This window comes from Hipposideros armiger, unplaced genomic scaffold (genome assembly GCF_001890085.2).
Source record: "Hipposideros armiger isolate ML-2016 unplaced genomic scaffold, ASM189008v1 scaffold_34, whole genome shotgun sequence".
In the NCBI taxonomy this organism is placed as follows: Eukaryota; Metazoa; Chordata; class Mammalia; order Chiroptera; family Hipposideridae; genus Hipposideros; species Hipposideros armiger.
In genome coordinates, this window is record NW_017731384.1 from 1831703 (window position 1) to 1843623 (window position 11921).

An 11921-nucleotide genomic window follows, 5' to 3' on the forward strand; every position below is an offset into this window, starting at 1 on the left:
CTTTAAAAAGAAAAAATTGAATAGTGGGCAAAACTTCTTGCCAAGGCCCTTATCAGGCCCTTACAGTTCCATCCCCCAGGCCGCTTTCTGGGGCGAGAAAAGGGTTTCTCCAGCCACGTGGAAGAGCCTCTCCTCTGCTCCAGAGAAGGGACAGTTACAGCCATTTCAGGGCCTGTGCCATATAAATATCATTAGGCACTTGACCGTCTGTGCCCAGCCTGGGGCTATTCCATTTCTCTCAGTCCTAGTAGAACTAACTTCATGTCCTTGACTCTGCTAAAAGCACTGGATCCTTTCATTGTCACAGTAAAGGACAATAACAGCAGAGAGATCTGCTGTAGACATTTATTAAATCATCTCTTGCACCAACACTACATTGTACTTCACAGAAGACTGGTCATAGGCAAAGAAAAATAAACCACCGGATCAGCTTTCGGGGGGGGGGGGGCTGTTGGCTCCCTAGTCATCCAATACACACTTTGGCAAACAGACCAGTTTATAGACTTAACACTGCAAATCTGAGGTTCTGCTTCTCTGTGTGGCGTTCTGACAAGGGAGATACACAATTGTACTTTGGTAGTTTGTCTAAGGTGGAGTTTTTCCCACATGTAAACATTTGACTACACGAGGGTTTGCCAGGTGATGAAAAGAATTGGTGGCACCTCTGCCCCTGCACATTCTAAACAGGCCAACACCCCCTCACCCAGGCTGTAGTGAAGACAGGAGAGGCCCCGCAGGAGCCCAGGCAGCCCTGCGGGGGAGGGCGCTGGACGACAGCCACCTGCTCTGAGAAGCAGCATCGCTGGAGGCAGGACCCACTGCAAAAGCTGAGCATTAGAAATCTGAGCAATAGAGGAAGACTAGGCCCTTTCTCTCAGGCAGCATTTAGGTGTGAAAGATGCAACCATTGAAAGAACGATAGTCAGATTTGAAAATTTTATTAATTTCTTCATTTAAGTAAACTCTTGTCTCAAATGTGTCATGCTCCTCAAAGGCCAGAAAACGAGGAAAACAAGGAGAGAGCATTTGCCAAGTCCAAGAAGTACACGATCAATGCTCTAATCACGTTATTTCTAAACTGAAGCCAAACAGTGACTCAGCGAACAGCATAACACACATATGGGGTTGGGGGGATTAATCTGATTATTCCAACTCAGCCCCAACTTCCTGCAAGGATGGATCCCGTAAGCTAAGGGCGGGTGAAGCCCTCCCCTGGAACAGAAGCAGACAGCCACCGACCATATAAAAAGGGGCCAAGAGCAGCAGCTTTTTGTTTTAAAAAAACATTTGTGTCCTCACCTCTGGTCAGAGCAATGCCTGCGCTGGTTTGTGAGGGTGGGGACACAGAAGCTCGCAGGCTGAGCTGCAAAGTAACCCGCCGCCCACAACAGCCTGCGCAGGGGGCTGTCTCCCTCCTCCTTGGCTGCCCTCAGCTGCCAAGGGCAGGTTCATCTGAAGTCCTGTGCCCCATCCCCTCTCCCAGCAAAGCCGTCCTGGGGCCAAAGAGTTAAAGGGAAGGCTTCACAGCGCAGCTGGGCCAAAGCCACATCTCCAGAGCCTCCCAGGGGCCAGTCCCTCCCCTCTCCTAGGGAACCTCACTCTGAACACCAACATAGCTTACACATAATATCACTTGCTCCACTGCCAAAGTCTGGGCCCATTCAGACCACGTGTTACTCAGGCTAGCGAGACTCCGTTTGAATTCAGTTACACAAAGCAAGTCTTGGCTTTGCCAGGCCTGTCGCTGAGGCCCCAGGGTTTCTCCCACTGCTTTGTGCTCTCTGCTGTCCCTGGACTGGGTCCAGCGTCTGCTGGCTCAAAGGGGCTGGGGGTGGGGGCCTCTCCATGTCCTTTAGGGATCTGAGCTTCTGTGACCAGTACTGACCACCCAAAAGCCTACCCAAAGCTTCTCCATTTGAGGGGATGGCGGGGACAATGGGGGCAGGGGTCTGTGCATGAGAGGACACTAAAGCAGCAGCAAGGAGAGGAAAGCAGAGGCAGCCAAGCCCTAAGCCCCAGGAATCATTGCTCAAAGAGGCACACTGCACCCACGCTCCGTACCCACTCGGCCCAGATGTCTGGGCAGCCAGGAATCCTGAAGGCAGCCTCAGTGGCTATGGAAAAGACACCTGTCACAACCCCGGGACCTGAGGATGCCCGCCAGACCCAGGCCCCTCCCCGTAGAACAAGGGCAGCCAGTCACTGGGAGCAGGGGCTGTCGCCCTCCGTCAGCGTCTTGAAGTCCATTGAGAGAGCTTGTTCCTCTGCCTGGGGAGGCCGCTTCAAGTCGGCGCGAGTCAAGATGTAGAGCACAACCACGCCAAAGCTGAGCAGCAGCAGGCCCAGCACGTTGGCCAGGACACCCTCGGGCTCAAATGTGCTATACTTGGTCCTGCAGGGTCAAGGTGGAAGGGAGGAGGCACCCCGGGGTCACCATCGGCCAAATGCCACTTGCATCTGGGCCAAAAAGATGCCGCGATCCAACCCCAGTCCCTCCATCCCCCTGGGTGGCTAACTCCACAGGGAGCTGGTTCAGAAGGCAGAGGTCCAGGGAAACAGGTCCCCACCGTGGCACAGGACACTCACCCAAGTTTAAACAGCAGCGCCTCCTTCAGGCCCAGCAGGGCTGTGCCCACAGAGAGGAGGAAGATGGTGGCACCAAAGAAAATGTGCTGTGGGCGGTAGCGGCTCCGCAGAGAAAACGAAGCTCCAGGGAACAGGAAGAAAGTGAAGCCCACGAGCCACTAGGAAGAAGGGAAGGCGAGGCGGTGCCAGGGGCTGAGCTGGCCATCGTGTGACCAACCCAGGAACACCCAGGCAGGCTGTGAACCCGCCACCCGCCCACGGTTTCCTCCATCCAGGAGCCTTGGTCGGGGGGGGGGGGAGCACGGAGCACTATGGGAAAGGCCCTGGCCCCGGCGCTCCACGCCTGGTCCCGCTCATCATACTTGTACACGTGGAAGGCCAGGCCTGTGGCCAAACGTATGTGTGCGTCAGATGAAGGACACTGGGACCCGAGGCCCCCTCGCCTGTGAAATCCTGGCTTTGCACCCATCTCAGAATCTGAAAGCAGCATCCGGCTGCACTAAAGCACCCCTTTCCCCTGTGGGCACGGCCTGGAGAATGGGCCCTTCTGTGGCACGTCGCCGTGGGGCTGAAGGGACTCACCTGCACAAAGTAGAGCGCAAAGACAAGGATGCCACACCAGCTGTGCAGGCTGTACAGGTCAGCGTAGCCCTTCTTCCTGTGGTAGTCGAACACCGCCACCAGCCCTGGACCAGAGAGGAGGGGTCACGTGAGGACAGGCTGACGGGGGACGGGAGGGGGCGCGGTGACCCAAGGGAAACCTGACTAGCCAGGACTTCTGGGCTCTTGTCCCAGCACCCAGTGTCCCTGCCTGGAATGCCTAGAAGGAGGCAGCAGGATGGGGAGGGGAAGGCTGTTCCCAGGAACTCACCCACCAGGGCGATGATGAACGCAAAGACATGCAGCAGCCCGTGCAGGACTTTGACTGTGCGTTTGGCCTCGTTTCTGAAGACACGGTAAACCAGCAGGGCTGTGGGAACGAGAGAGGGAAAGTCCGTGCACTCCCCTGAGCGCCAGGCCTTCCTGCCACGGGCAGCAAGGAGACATACCTTGGCTGAGAGCTGATCTGAGCTAAGGGCTTGTCCGGGGTCCCCAGCCCCAGGAAGTGGAAGAGGAAACAAGGCTCCACGGGGCCCAGCAGGCCCTCAGGCCATGGGTGCCCTGGCACTGCCCTACCCACCCACCACCTTCTTGTCAGGTGTCCTGTGTATTCCCGGCTGTGTTTTAGGCTCATCACGCAGTCACACTGAGGTGTGCCCCAGCTTCCGAGGTCATCTTTTAGCTATGATGGTCCTCCAATAGTCCAATATTGAAGCCTGATCAGAAATTCACTGTTTTTAGCAAGCAGAAGGGGGCCAGCACCGCCTTGCTCCTACCCCAGAGACACTCACTCGCCCCGCCCCCACTGCCGGGTACACACTGCCCCTGCAGAAGACAGCCTCAGCGCCCAGCCCAGCCCCTGGGCCTCCCCTCCACGAAGCACGCCCACCCTTGGGTGCTCCTTGTGGAAGCAAGAGATAGAAGAGCTGGGACGAGCTGGAAAGGAGCTGCCACCCACCAACCGCAGGGCTCCTGTTGGGACTCCCAGTGTCCCCAGGCTCTAAGCTACTTCCTTCTCTGACTCTTTTCTAGAATCTTACATTTGTCTAACAGCAAGAGACCTCAGGGGTGATGGGTCCTGCAAACCGCCTCTCTCAGGAGGAGCAACTCGGAAGCCTGGGAGGGACTCACCGTCTCCCTGCAGGAAGATCAGGCCTATGACCATGCAGAGGGGGTGCACATTAAACTGCAAGGCGCTCTCCCAGGCAATGCCTCCTCGGTAGAGACCGAGCCAAGCGCCAGTCACGGCCACGACCGTCAGGCCCAGCAGTTGGGAGAAAGCCACGTAGTAGGGCAGCGCTCCGGGGCTGGGTGCTGTGCTGGCATGGCTCTCCATGCTGAGGTGGCAGCTGCAGGAAAAACAGCAGAGCTCAGGGGGGCAGCCCACAACCTCCAAATGATACATCCCAGGCCCCTCAAAGCCAACCCCTGCCACCGCCTCTCTGCCCCACTCCCCCAGGCTCTGTGCTGTTGCGGTGCTCACAATATGTCACTGTTCCCATTCTACAGACAGGAAAATGGTGGCTCAAAGTGGTTTGGGAAAGCCTTGCTCTGCAGCTCCACGTGGGAGCGGGTTTCCGGGCTCCTCTGCCCAGTCTCCCCGGTGTTTTTACAGCCTCGCCCAGGGTCAGGATGGCCTTTGCGCCAGCTCTTCAGGTTGAATCTGTTGGGTCTCCTGACCCCGAGCCCAGCCTGGCCCGCAAGCCCCGGGCGATGGGAGGAGAGAGGCAGGCGATGAATAAGCATGGCCTCCATCTGCTTTGCCAAGGTGCTGGCCGAGGGCAGAGCGCCCAGCTCCACGCCACAGATGGCTGCCCGCTGGCCTCTTGCCCACTGCCCCGGCCTTTCCCAGAAGCGGTGGAAACATCCTGCTTCTCCTTCATTATCAGCCGAGAACGACAGCTGAGCAGAGATGTTTGACTAATAAAGTTTTGGGCCGCCCTTCTATTTCCGAGCACAAGCTCTCTACCCTTACTGCTCAAGAACTAGTTTCCAGTCGTCCTGGCCCTGTCCCCCGGTGACCGGGCTGTCTTTACCCCAATTCTCTCTGCTACATCTGACAACTGTTGCCAACTCCACCATTAGGGAGGAGGGATAGTAATACACACCCTGTTGTAAAATACAGATACACAGCAACAAAACATTACAAGTAAATCAGCATTCTGATTGTATATCCTTACACCTTTTTCCTTCTAGACATATATACATACTTTTATGGAAACAGGATCATATTAATTTCTAACCTGCTAGGTTCCTTTTTAGGTTTCTGATACATTCTGTCAAATCAGAAACATTCCCACGGCAGGTGGGAGCACCTGTTTCCAGAAGCCCTGGCAGACAATGAACCCCTATGTCTGGAACTTCTGCCTCTGTCCTTATCTGTCACCTCCATACCAGTGATTCTGAAATCTGTCCTCTCCCCCAGATTCAAATCCCACTTATCACTGTCTGCCAACATCTCTACCTGGACATCCTCAAACACTTCAAACTCAGCACAGCCAAAGTCACACTCCTCTCCCGACCTCCCAGGTAGCTAGTGCGGTTGTCCTTCTCCTAGTCCCAGCGCTGACACCTGCACAGACAGTCCACCGAATCCCAGGGGTTCTCCCCAAGGCCGCTCACCATCACTTCCCTCCTGGCCATCTTCACTGTCACCACCCAAGCCAGGGCACAGAGCTCCTGTTCCCATCTCTCTACCCTCTTCAATCTGCCTGACCCGCCAGTGACAGGGGCTAAGTCATATGGCCCCACCCCACACCAACAGCCGCCCACTCCCTGCCAGTGAAAAGCCAACTCCATAACATGACCCTAACTCAGTTTCTATCGGGAGCCCCAAGTTCACTCAGGGGAGACTGTCCCTGTTCCCTAGATCTAACAACACAACCTGTCGTCATTATTCCCGCCACCTCACTCCCCTGCACCAATCTCCCTGCAATCGCCACGTCCTCCACTTCCCCAGCCCACCCTCCGCCATGACCTGAAATAAGCATTGTGTTCATCACTTTGTCCCCCTCCTCTGCGTCCCCTAAGCTGGCCTGGAGCTTACTTACCCTCCTCGGTGTCGCCTTTTGTGAGCTCGTGGGGGGCCTCTTTGCTAAAGTGCCCTGTGAGCTTCCTGAAGGCAGGGAGTGCGGCTCACTCTCCTCGCGGGTCCTGGGGGATCTAATCCCTTGCCCGGACTCTAACAGGGAAAATGCACTGAAGAGAAATGCTGTCCTCCTCGCCTTATTAGATTCACCCCCAGAGAGCCCAGGGCCGTCACAATCTGATTAGCTCTGAATTAGGAAGAAGAGAAGGAACACGCTGCCACTGTAGAACCTGCCACAGCTTCTCTCTGCCAGTGGAGTGACAAGCAAGGACAGAAGTGGGAGCTCAGGGCAACAAAGGACTGTAGCCCCTGAACCTCGGAAGGAGCCAGCCACTCGGTGGTGAGGCAAACCAGAGCCAGCCCATCTCCCAGTGACACAGGCAGAAATTGGAGTGAGGGTCTCTGCAAATCTGTGATAAGAAGTATTGGCAGGGGGACAAAGAGGGTAAAGGAGGTCAAATATATGGTGATCTCCAGATACATAGGGTCAGAGCCGAGTTGAATTGTACGACACCCAGTCAGTGAGGATGGGAGAAGTGCTTGGCGGTGTTAAAAAGAAAACACACATTGGAATAGTGCGATGACTGTGTGGCTATAATGCTCTACACTGCAAATTCACATCCTGGGTTCACTGGGAAGTCAGAACCCTAAAACTGTTTACTCCCCATGATGGTAGAGTGGAGATGCGTGCTTATGTTTGCTGGGAGGACAGGGGACCTCGTGGCTAGGGAACCCCTACTCTGTACTCAGCACCTCCCACATTGTCCCATTTAATCTTCTCAATAACACTATGATAAAGAGGAGTATCATCCCAATTTGATGGATGAAAATGGGCTCAACGAGGATGAATGACATGCCCCAAATTATCAGCAGCATATAGTTGCTCAGCTCACTTGTTTCTTGAGTACTTAGTATATGCCAGACACACTGCTAGATGCTGGAACGATACATACAGCTCAGGCATGGCCCCTGCCTTCCAGGGGCTCGCCGATAAGTTGCAAAGCAGATACAAACTTTAAAGTAAAAGGTAATAAGAATTCAAGCCACGAGCTAAACTCAGGCCTCCAAGAGCAGTTTCCACTGTGCACACTGAGAAGTTTCCCTCACTTTAATGCACGTAAGGGGCACGCCGTTCCAGATTGCCCACAGACTGGCTGGCTGTTGGTGTTGGGACTTGGCACTTTCTACCGCCCAGAAACTAGGGTTGAGTCCGGATCTTGAACCAGAATGGTGCTTGCCGGGGAAGGAACTTTGAAGCAGGGCTCCCAGGCAATCTCTCCCCCTCCCATGCCAGTCCTCCAGTGTCCTCCTCACCCCTGGGGGAACCAGGCTCCTAAGGCAGTTTAAACCCACATCACGTGAGCACTGGTGTCCCCTGTGGGCTCTCCTGGGAGAAAAGGCAGCAGGATGGGAACAGATGGTGAAGAGAGAAGCGATGACAGGACCGCGAGTTAGTTGCAAGATCTTCATGTCAAGGCTCCAATGGCAGCTCTCTTATCCATATGGGCCCCAGGTAAATAGGCATCCCGGAGGACGCCAGAGATAAAGAATGACCTTTGGAATTACGGAGGCCCAAGCTGTATCCTCCACAAGCCCTCCCAATGTGAGGGTGATTCTAGATCCAAGTATGAGGGGTGATAGGAAAACTCACACCAACAAAGACCAGCTAAGCATGAAAAAATCCAGATTTACAAAAAAGACAAATAGTCAGTGTTTCTGTGCTGTATACACAATGAACTGAAAGATCCCTTCAGCAGTGGCATTTCCCCATTGCTTATTCGGTTCAACAACATTGACAACCAATCTTTGTGCAAGGAGGAGCTGCTTGCAGAGCTGGAGGAGTCAGAGAAGACCCTGCAATGACGCTGGGTGGAATCTGACCTACCCACGGCACATCTGCACTGGAAACCTCGAAATCATTTGAGATTCGCTCCCTAGTAAATAAATGCTCCTTCATTTCCCAATCTGGACAGCGAGAACACTCTCTCACCCTTCCTTCCTAACTGGGTTGCTGCCTAGCCCCCCTCCCCGCCCCCTCTTTCACCCCCCTACTCCTCCCACCAGAACCCTGGCTGCTCTAGGGCCTCCTGGGTTCCCAGAGAGGAAGTGTGGGCAGCAGCTTCAAGGACCTGGAAGCAGCCACGCTCCACTCCAAAGGTTTCCTTTACCCAGGAGACCAGAGTCTTGGAACCAGAGGGAACTCATATGGCCCCTTTCAGGGCCACCCACCTTCCTCTGTCAGAGCACAGGATGGGGGTGACAGAGCTCTGGCAGCTTCTGGAACAGTCACTTCTCCCCTCCCACACACACCTGAGTCAGATTCCATGTAATGCAATCAAACAGCGACAGGAGCTACCCTCGGGCTCCAACGTGCTGAGTAGCACTCTCTCCCCATGCCCACCATGTTTTATCCAAAGGTCACCAGGCCTAATCTCATTATGGGGACCAGACACTGCACATGTCCTACAGCCTGGAAGCAGGGAGCCTGGCCACTGCCCTCCTTATCAACAGCAGGGTTTAAATTAAGTTAGAAAAGATTGTGTTGGGGCCAGGACTAGATATTTTCTTGATGGCTGAGGGGGGAAAACGGTTCAATTGTCCTAGAATGTCCTAGAATATGATGAAAGAGATGGCAAAATGAGTGCTGCACTGCTAGGCAGGGCACTTTCTTACCACCCCACACCCAAGTAGCCCCCAGAAAGAAAGCAGAGCTTGAGGTCAGACACTGAGCCCAGTTTTCCATCAGGTACAGGGGGCTCAGGGCCAGGGCACCCATTACTTGTAGGGACCCCTCAAAAATGTTTTGATTTCTGTTAAAATCAGGAGAAAAAAAACCAAAAACGTTTAGGGTTGAATAAAATGTTTTAATTTTTAATCCAGCCTGAATTATATTTGTCTTTAGACCATCACAGTTATAAAAAAAAAATTTTTAATGGAGGAAGAGGCCCACAAAGGCAAAAGTGTCTAGGGCACATCAAAGTCACAATGCAGGCGCCGGCCGAGTGGCTCAGTTGGTTAAGAGCTTGCTCAAGAGTGCAAGCTCTGAGCAACAGGGTCGCCGGTTCGATTCCCACATGGGCCCTAGCTTAGCTGCCAACAAGTGGCAGGATGGCCCAGCTTAAAAAAAGAAAAAAAGTCACAATGCAGCCCCGGTCAGGGGGATGTGATTTCAAAGCCAGCCCCACTGGTTAAGACTGTGCGCTCCTAGGCAAGCCAAGTCTCCTCTCTGAGCCTTCTTCCTCATCCATAAGGTATGCGGATATTGAGATCCACTTTACTGGCCTAAAACAAAGATGAAGTGAAATAAATATGTGCCAGTGCCTAGCACAGTGCCTGCCCCATAGTAGGCATTCGATCAATAGTAATAATCTAACGAAAACTAAACCTGGTCTTAATAGGGCCTTAGGAAGAATCACCCATCAGAAGCTGTTGATACATGAGGTTTCGGTGCTACAGAGAGCCAGATGGCAATGGACAGCAAGACCCCCTACAATAAATTCACACTCTCTTCTGTCTGCCATTTACTGGGCAGATCCCTCTGGATCTGGGATGGATTCCTCAACCAATTACTTCTACTGCTGCAGAACCACTCATTTTAGCAGAAGCCCAAGCTCTGCCTGGGAAGGGAAAGTGGCATAGCAGGGAAGCAATGGGACAAGCAGGGTGATTCCACCTCCTGGTCCAGGAGGCTCCGCCTACATGAGGGCGGGGTTGTAGCAGCCCTTTCTCTCTATGGGGCTCACTTTGACGTTTACAAGTTATTTGTATTTTCTGCGTCAATCCAGTGTCACAAGAGAAATCAAGATATCTATGATAAGGAGGCGGGGGGGGGGGAATTTTTTTTTCCATTCTCTCTGAAAAGGAAGGAACAGAACCCAGGCGTCCTAAGATGGAGCTGTATTTAATGAGTCAGAAAATTCTCCAAGACCACCTAAGTAGAATGAATGAGAGCAGAAGGGAGAAGGACTTGGGAGGGGTGTCAGCCTCTGAAGACCTGTCAGGACTCCAGGGTCCACATGGGTCTCTGTGGTGCCCTGGGAGAAAGGACTGGGAGTGAAGGGAGGTGGCCCTGCCATCATGCAGGTGGTCAAAGGCAGCAGCAGATCCCTTAGCTGGGTTCTGCAGCCCCAGTTCATGGCCCACCAAGGCCAACCCAACAAGTCAGGGTTTTCCAAATGAGAAACTCCTATTCTCACTCTCACACAAGAAGCTGAGGATGTCAGAGGAGAGCAAGAAAGGGTGCTAATAGCTAGACATGTCCACCCAAGACCCTGCTACGGGAAAAAGAGGCGAGGCGGAGGGAGGCAAAGCAGTTGGCAGTCTTGGTTTCGGGTTTCAAAAAACCAGTCGTGGCAAACGTTGGTTGATGCATTTCTCCCTATCTTCTACCCTACTTCTACCCTTGCTGCAGAACATGGCCACATATTAGCCGTAGGCCCATAAACAGGCTCGCCTGCTCCCTCCATTCTAACTTCAGAAGAGACTCAACACAGGAGGTAGACGCGGGGCCCAAGGTTGACCGCTCAGGAAGGAGGACAAGCTCCTTAACCTCGGGCCTTGCACCGTGGCCCCCGGGCCGGGGAAAACAGGTGAGGTGAGAGTCAGGTATGGTGGCAGGTGAAAGAGGAAGAAAGGCTCTTACGGCTGCGGCTGCCGGAGCCTGGCCTGTTCTGGCGCGGGCGCAGTCCCGCCCCCGTCCGGGCACACCTGGGCAGGCCGGCCCCAACCCCCAGCACACACACCGGGGCCCACCCCGCCCCGCACACTTGAGCCCCCTCCCCGACCCTGCACCCGGGGGGACCCCGCTCCCCTCACCGGCCCGGGCCGCCTACCTGGCCAGCCGCCCGGCCCCGAGCTTGTCCCCGCCGCGCCGCCCACCGGCCCGAGGGCTCCCCGCGCCGCGCCCCGGCTGCTCGGCCGGTTCTGCGAGCCGCGCCGCCCTCGGTGCCCCAGCGTCGCCATGGCGACCCGGCGGCTGCGGCGGCGGGTTGGTAGCGCGGCAGGCGACGCGGCGAGGGTCACGCGGGGGTGGGCGGGGGGTAGGAAGTGCCCCGGCGCGACCCTACACTCGGGGTAGGGCCGGCCCCCCAGTGGTCCCACAGTCTCCGGGCAGGACCCGCCAGATTCGGGCCCAAACAGACGCCGACGTGGCAGGGGCTGCGGCGCAGGGCGCTGAGGGGCGAGAAGGCGGCCACCGTTACCCGGCCTCCTGGACCCGAGCTCGGGGAACTTCCCAAATCCAGGCCTCGCGACCTGGTTTTCGGGGGGGGGCCCCACGTTCGGGGCTGCATGGGGACCTGCCAGCCCTGGCCTGACTCGGAGGCCGAGGGCCAAACTGTGGGGGATGGGCGGGGGCGGAGATGGGGCCCGAGCGCAGAGGGGCCAGCGTGCCGGCCTGGAGGCCAGCCTGCCTCGGCTTCGTCTGCGCTTCCCGGTTTCCTCCCTTTCTTCCCTCCCACCTTCTGACCTCCTCTCGCCCCGGGCTCAGGTGGCCACTAGGTGTCAGACACAGCCTAGGCCCACGCAGCACCCCCTGCAGCCCTGGGGACACGCCCCTTCCCTCCCAGCCGCTAGGGTGGCGATGTGTCCCCCAGAAAGCCGGACAACCCCCTTCCCCAGTTCCACCCTGCCCCGCGCCCCTATTCCC

General features: G+C 55.5%; 1 protein-coding gene across 4 annotated transcripts in view; it reads right to left on the reverse strand.

The window, feature by feature from the left end:
• Window positions 1-922: 922 nt before the first annotated feature.
• CYB561 (cytochrome b561) overlaps window positions 923-11921 on the reverse strand; it is a 12797-nt gene continuing 1798 nt past the window's right edge. For 2 of the 4 annotated variants that reach the window (XM_019637758.1, XM_019637759.1), the window contains 5 exons: window positions 4318-4535; window positions 3458-3556; window positions 3169-3272; window positions 2587-2744; window positions 923-2392 (listed from right to left, as the gene is read on the reverse strand). In XM_019637758.1, the coding sequence (XP_019493303.1) occupies window positions 2200-2392; window positions 2587-2744; window positions 3169-3272; window positions 3458-3556; window positions 4318-4522 (759 nt within the window). In that variant the 5' untranslated portion in view covers window positions 4523-4535 and the 3' untranslated portion in view covers window positions 923-2199. Of the gene's footprint in view, window positions 2393-2586; window positions 2745-3168; window positions 3273-3457; window positions 3557-4317; window positions 4536-6236; window positions 6368-11106; window positions 11280-11921 lie in introns of those variants that run through there. The other 2 variants (XM_019637760.1, XM_019637761.1) reach the window with 2 other exon arrangements.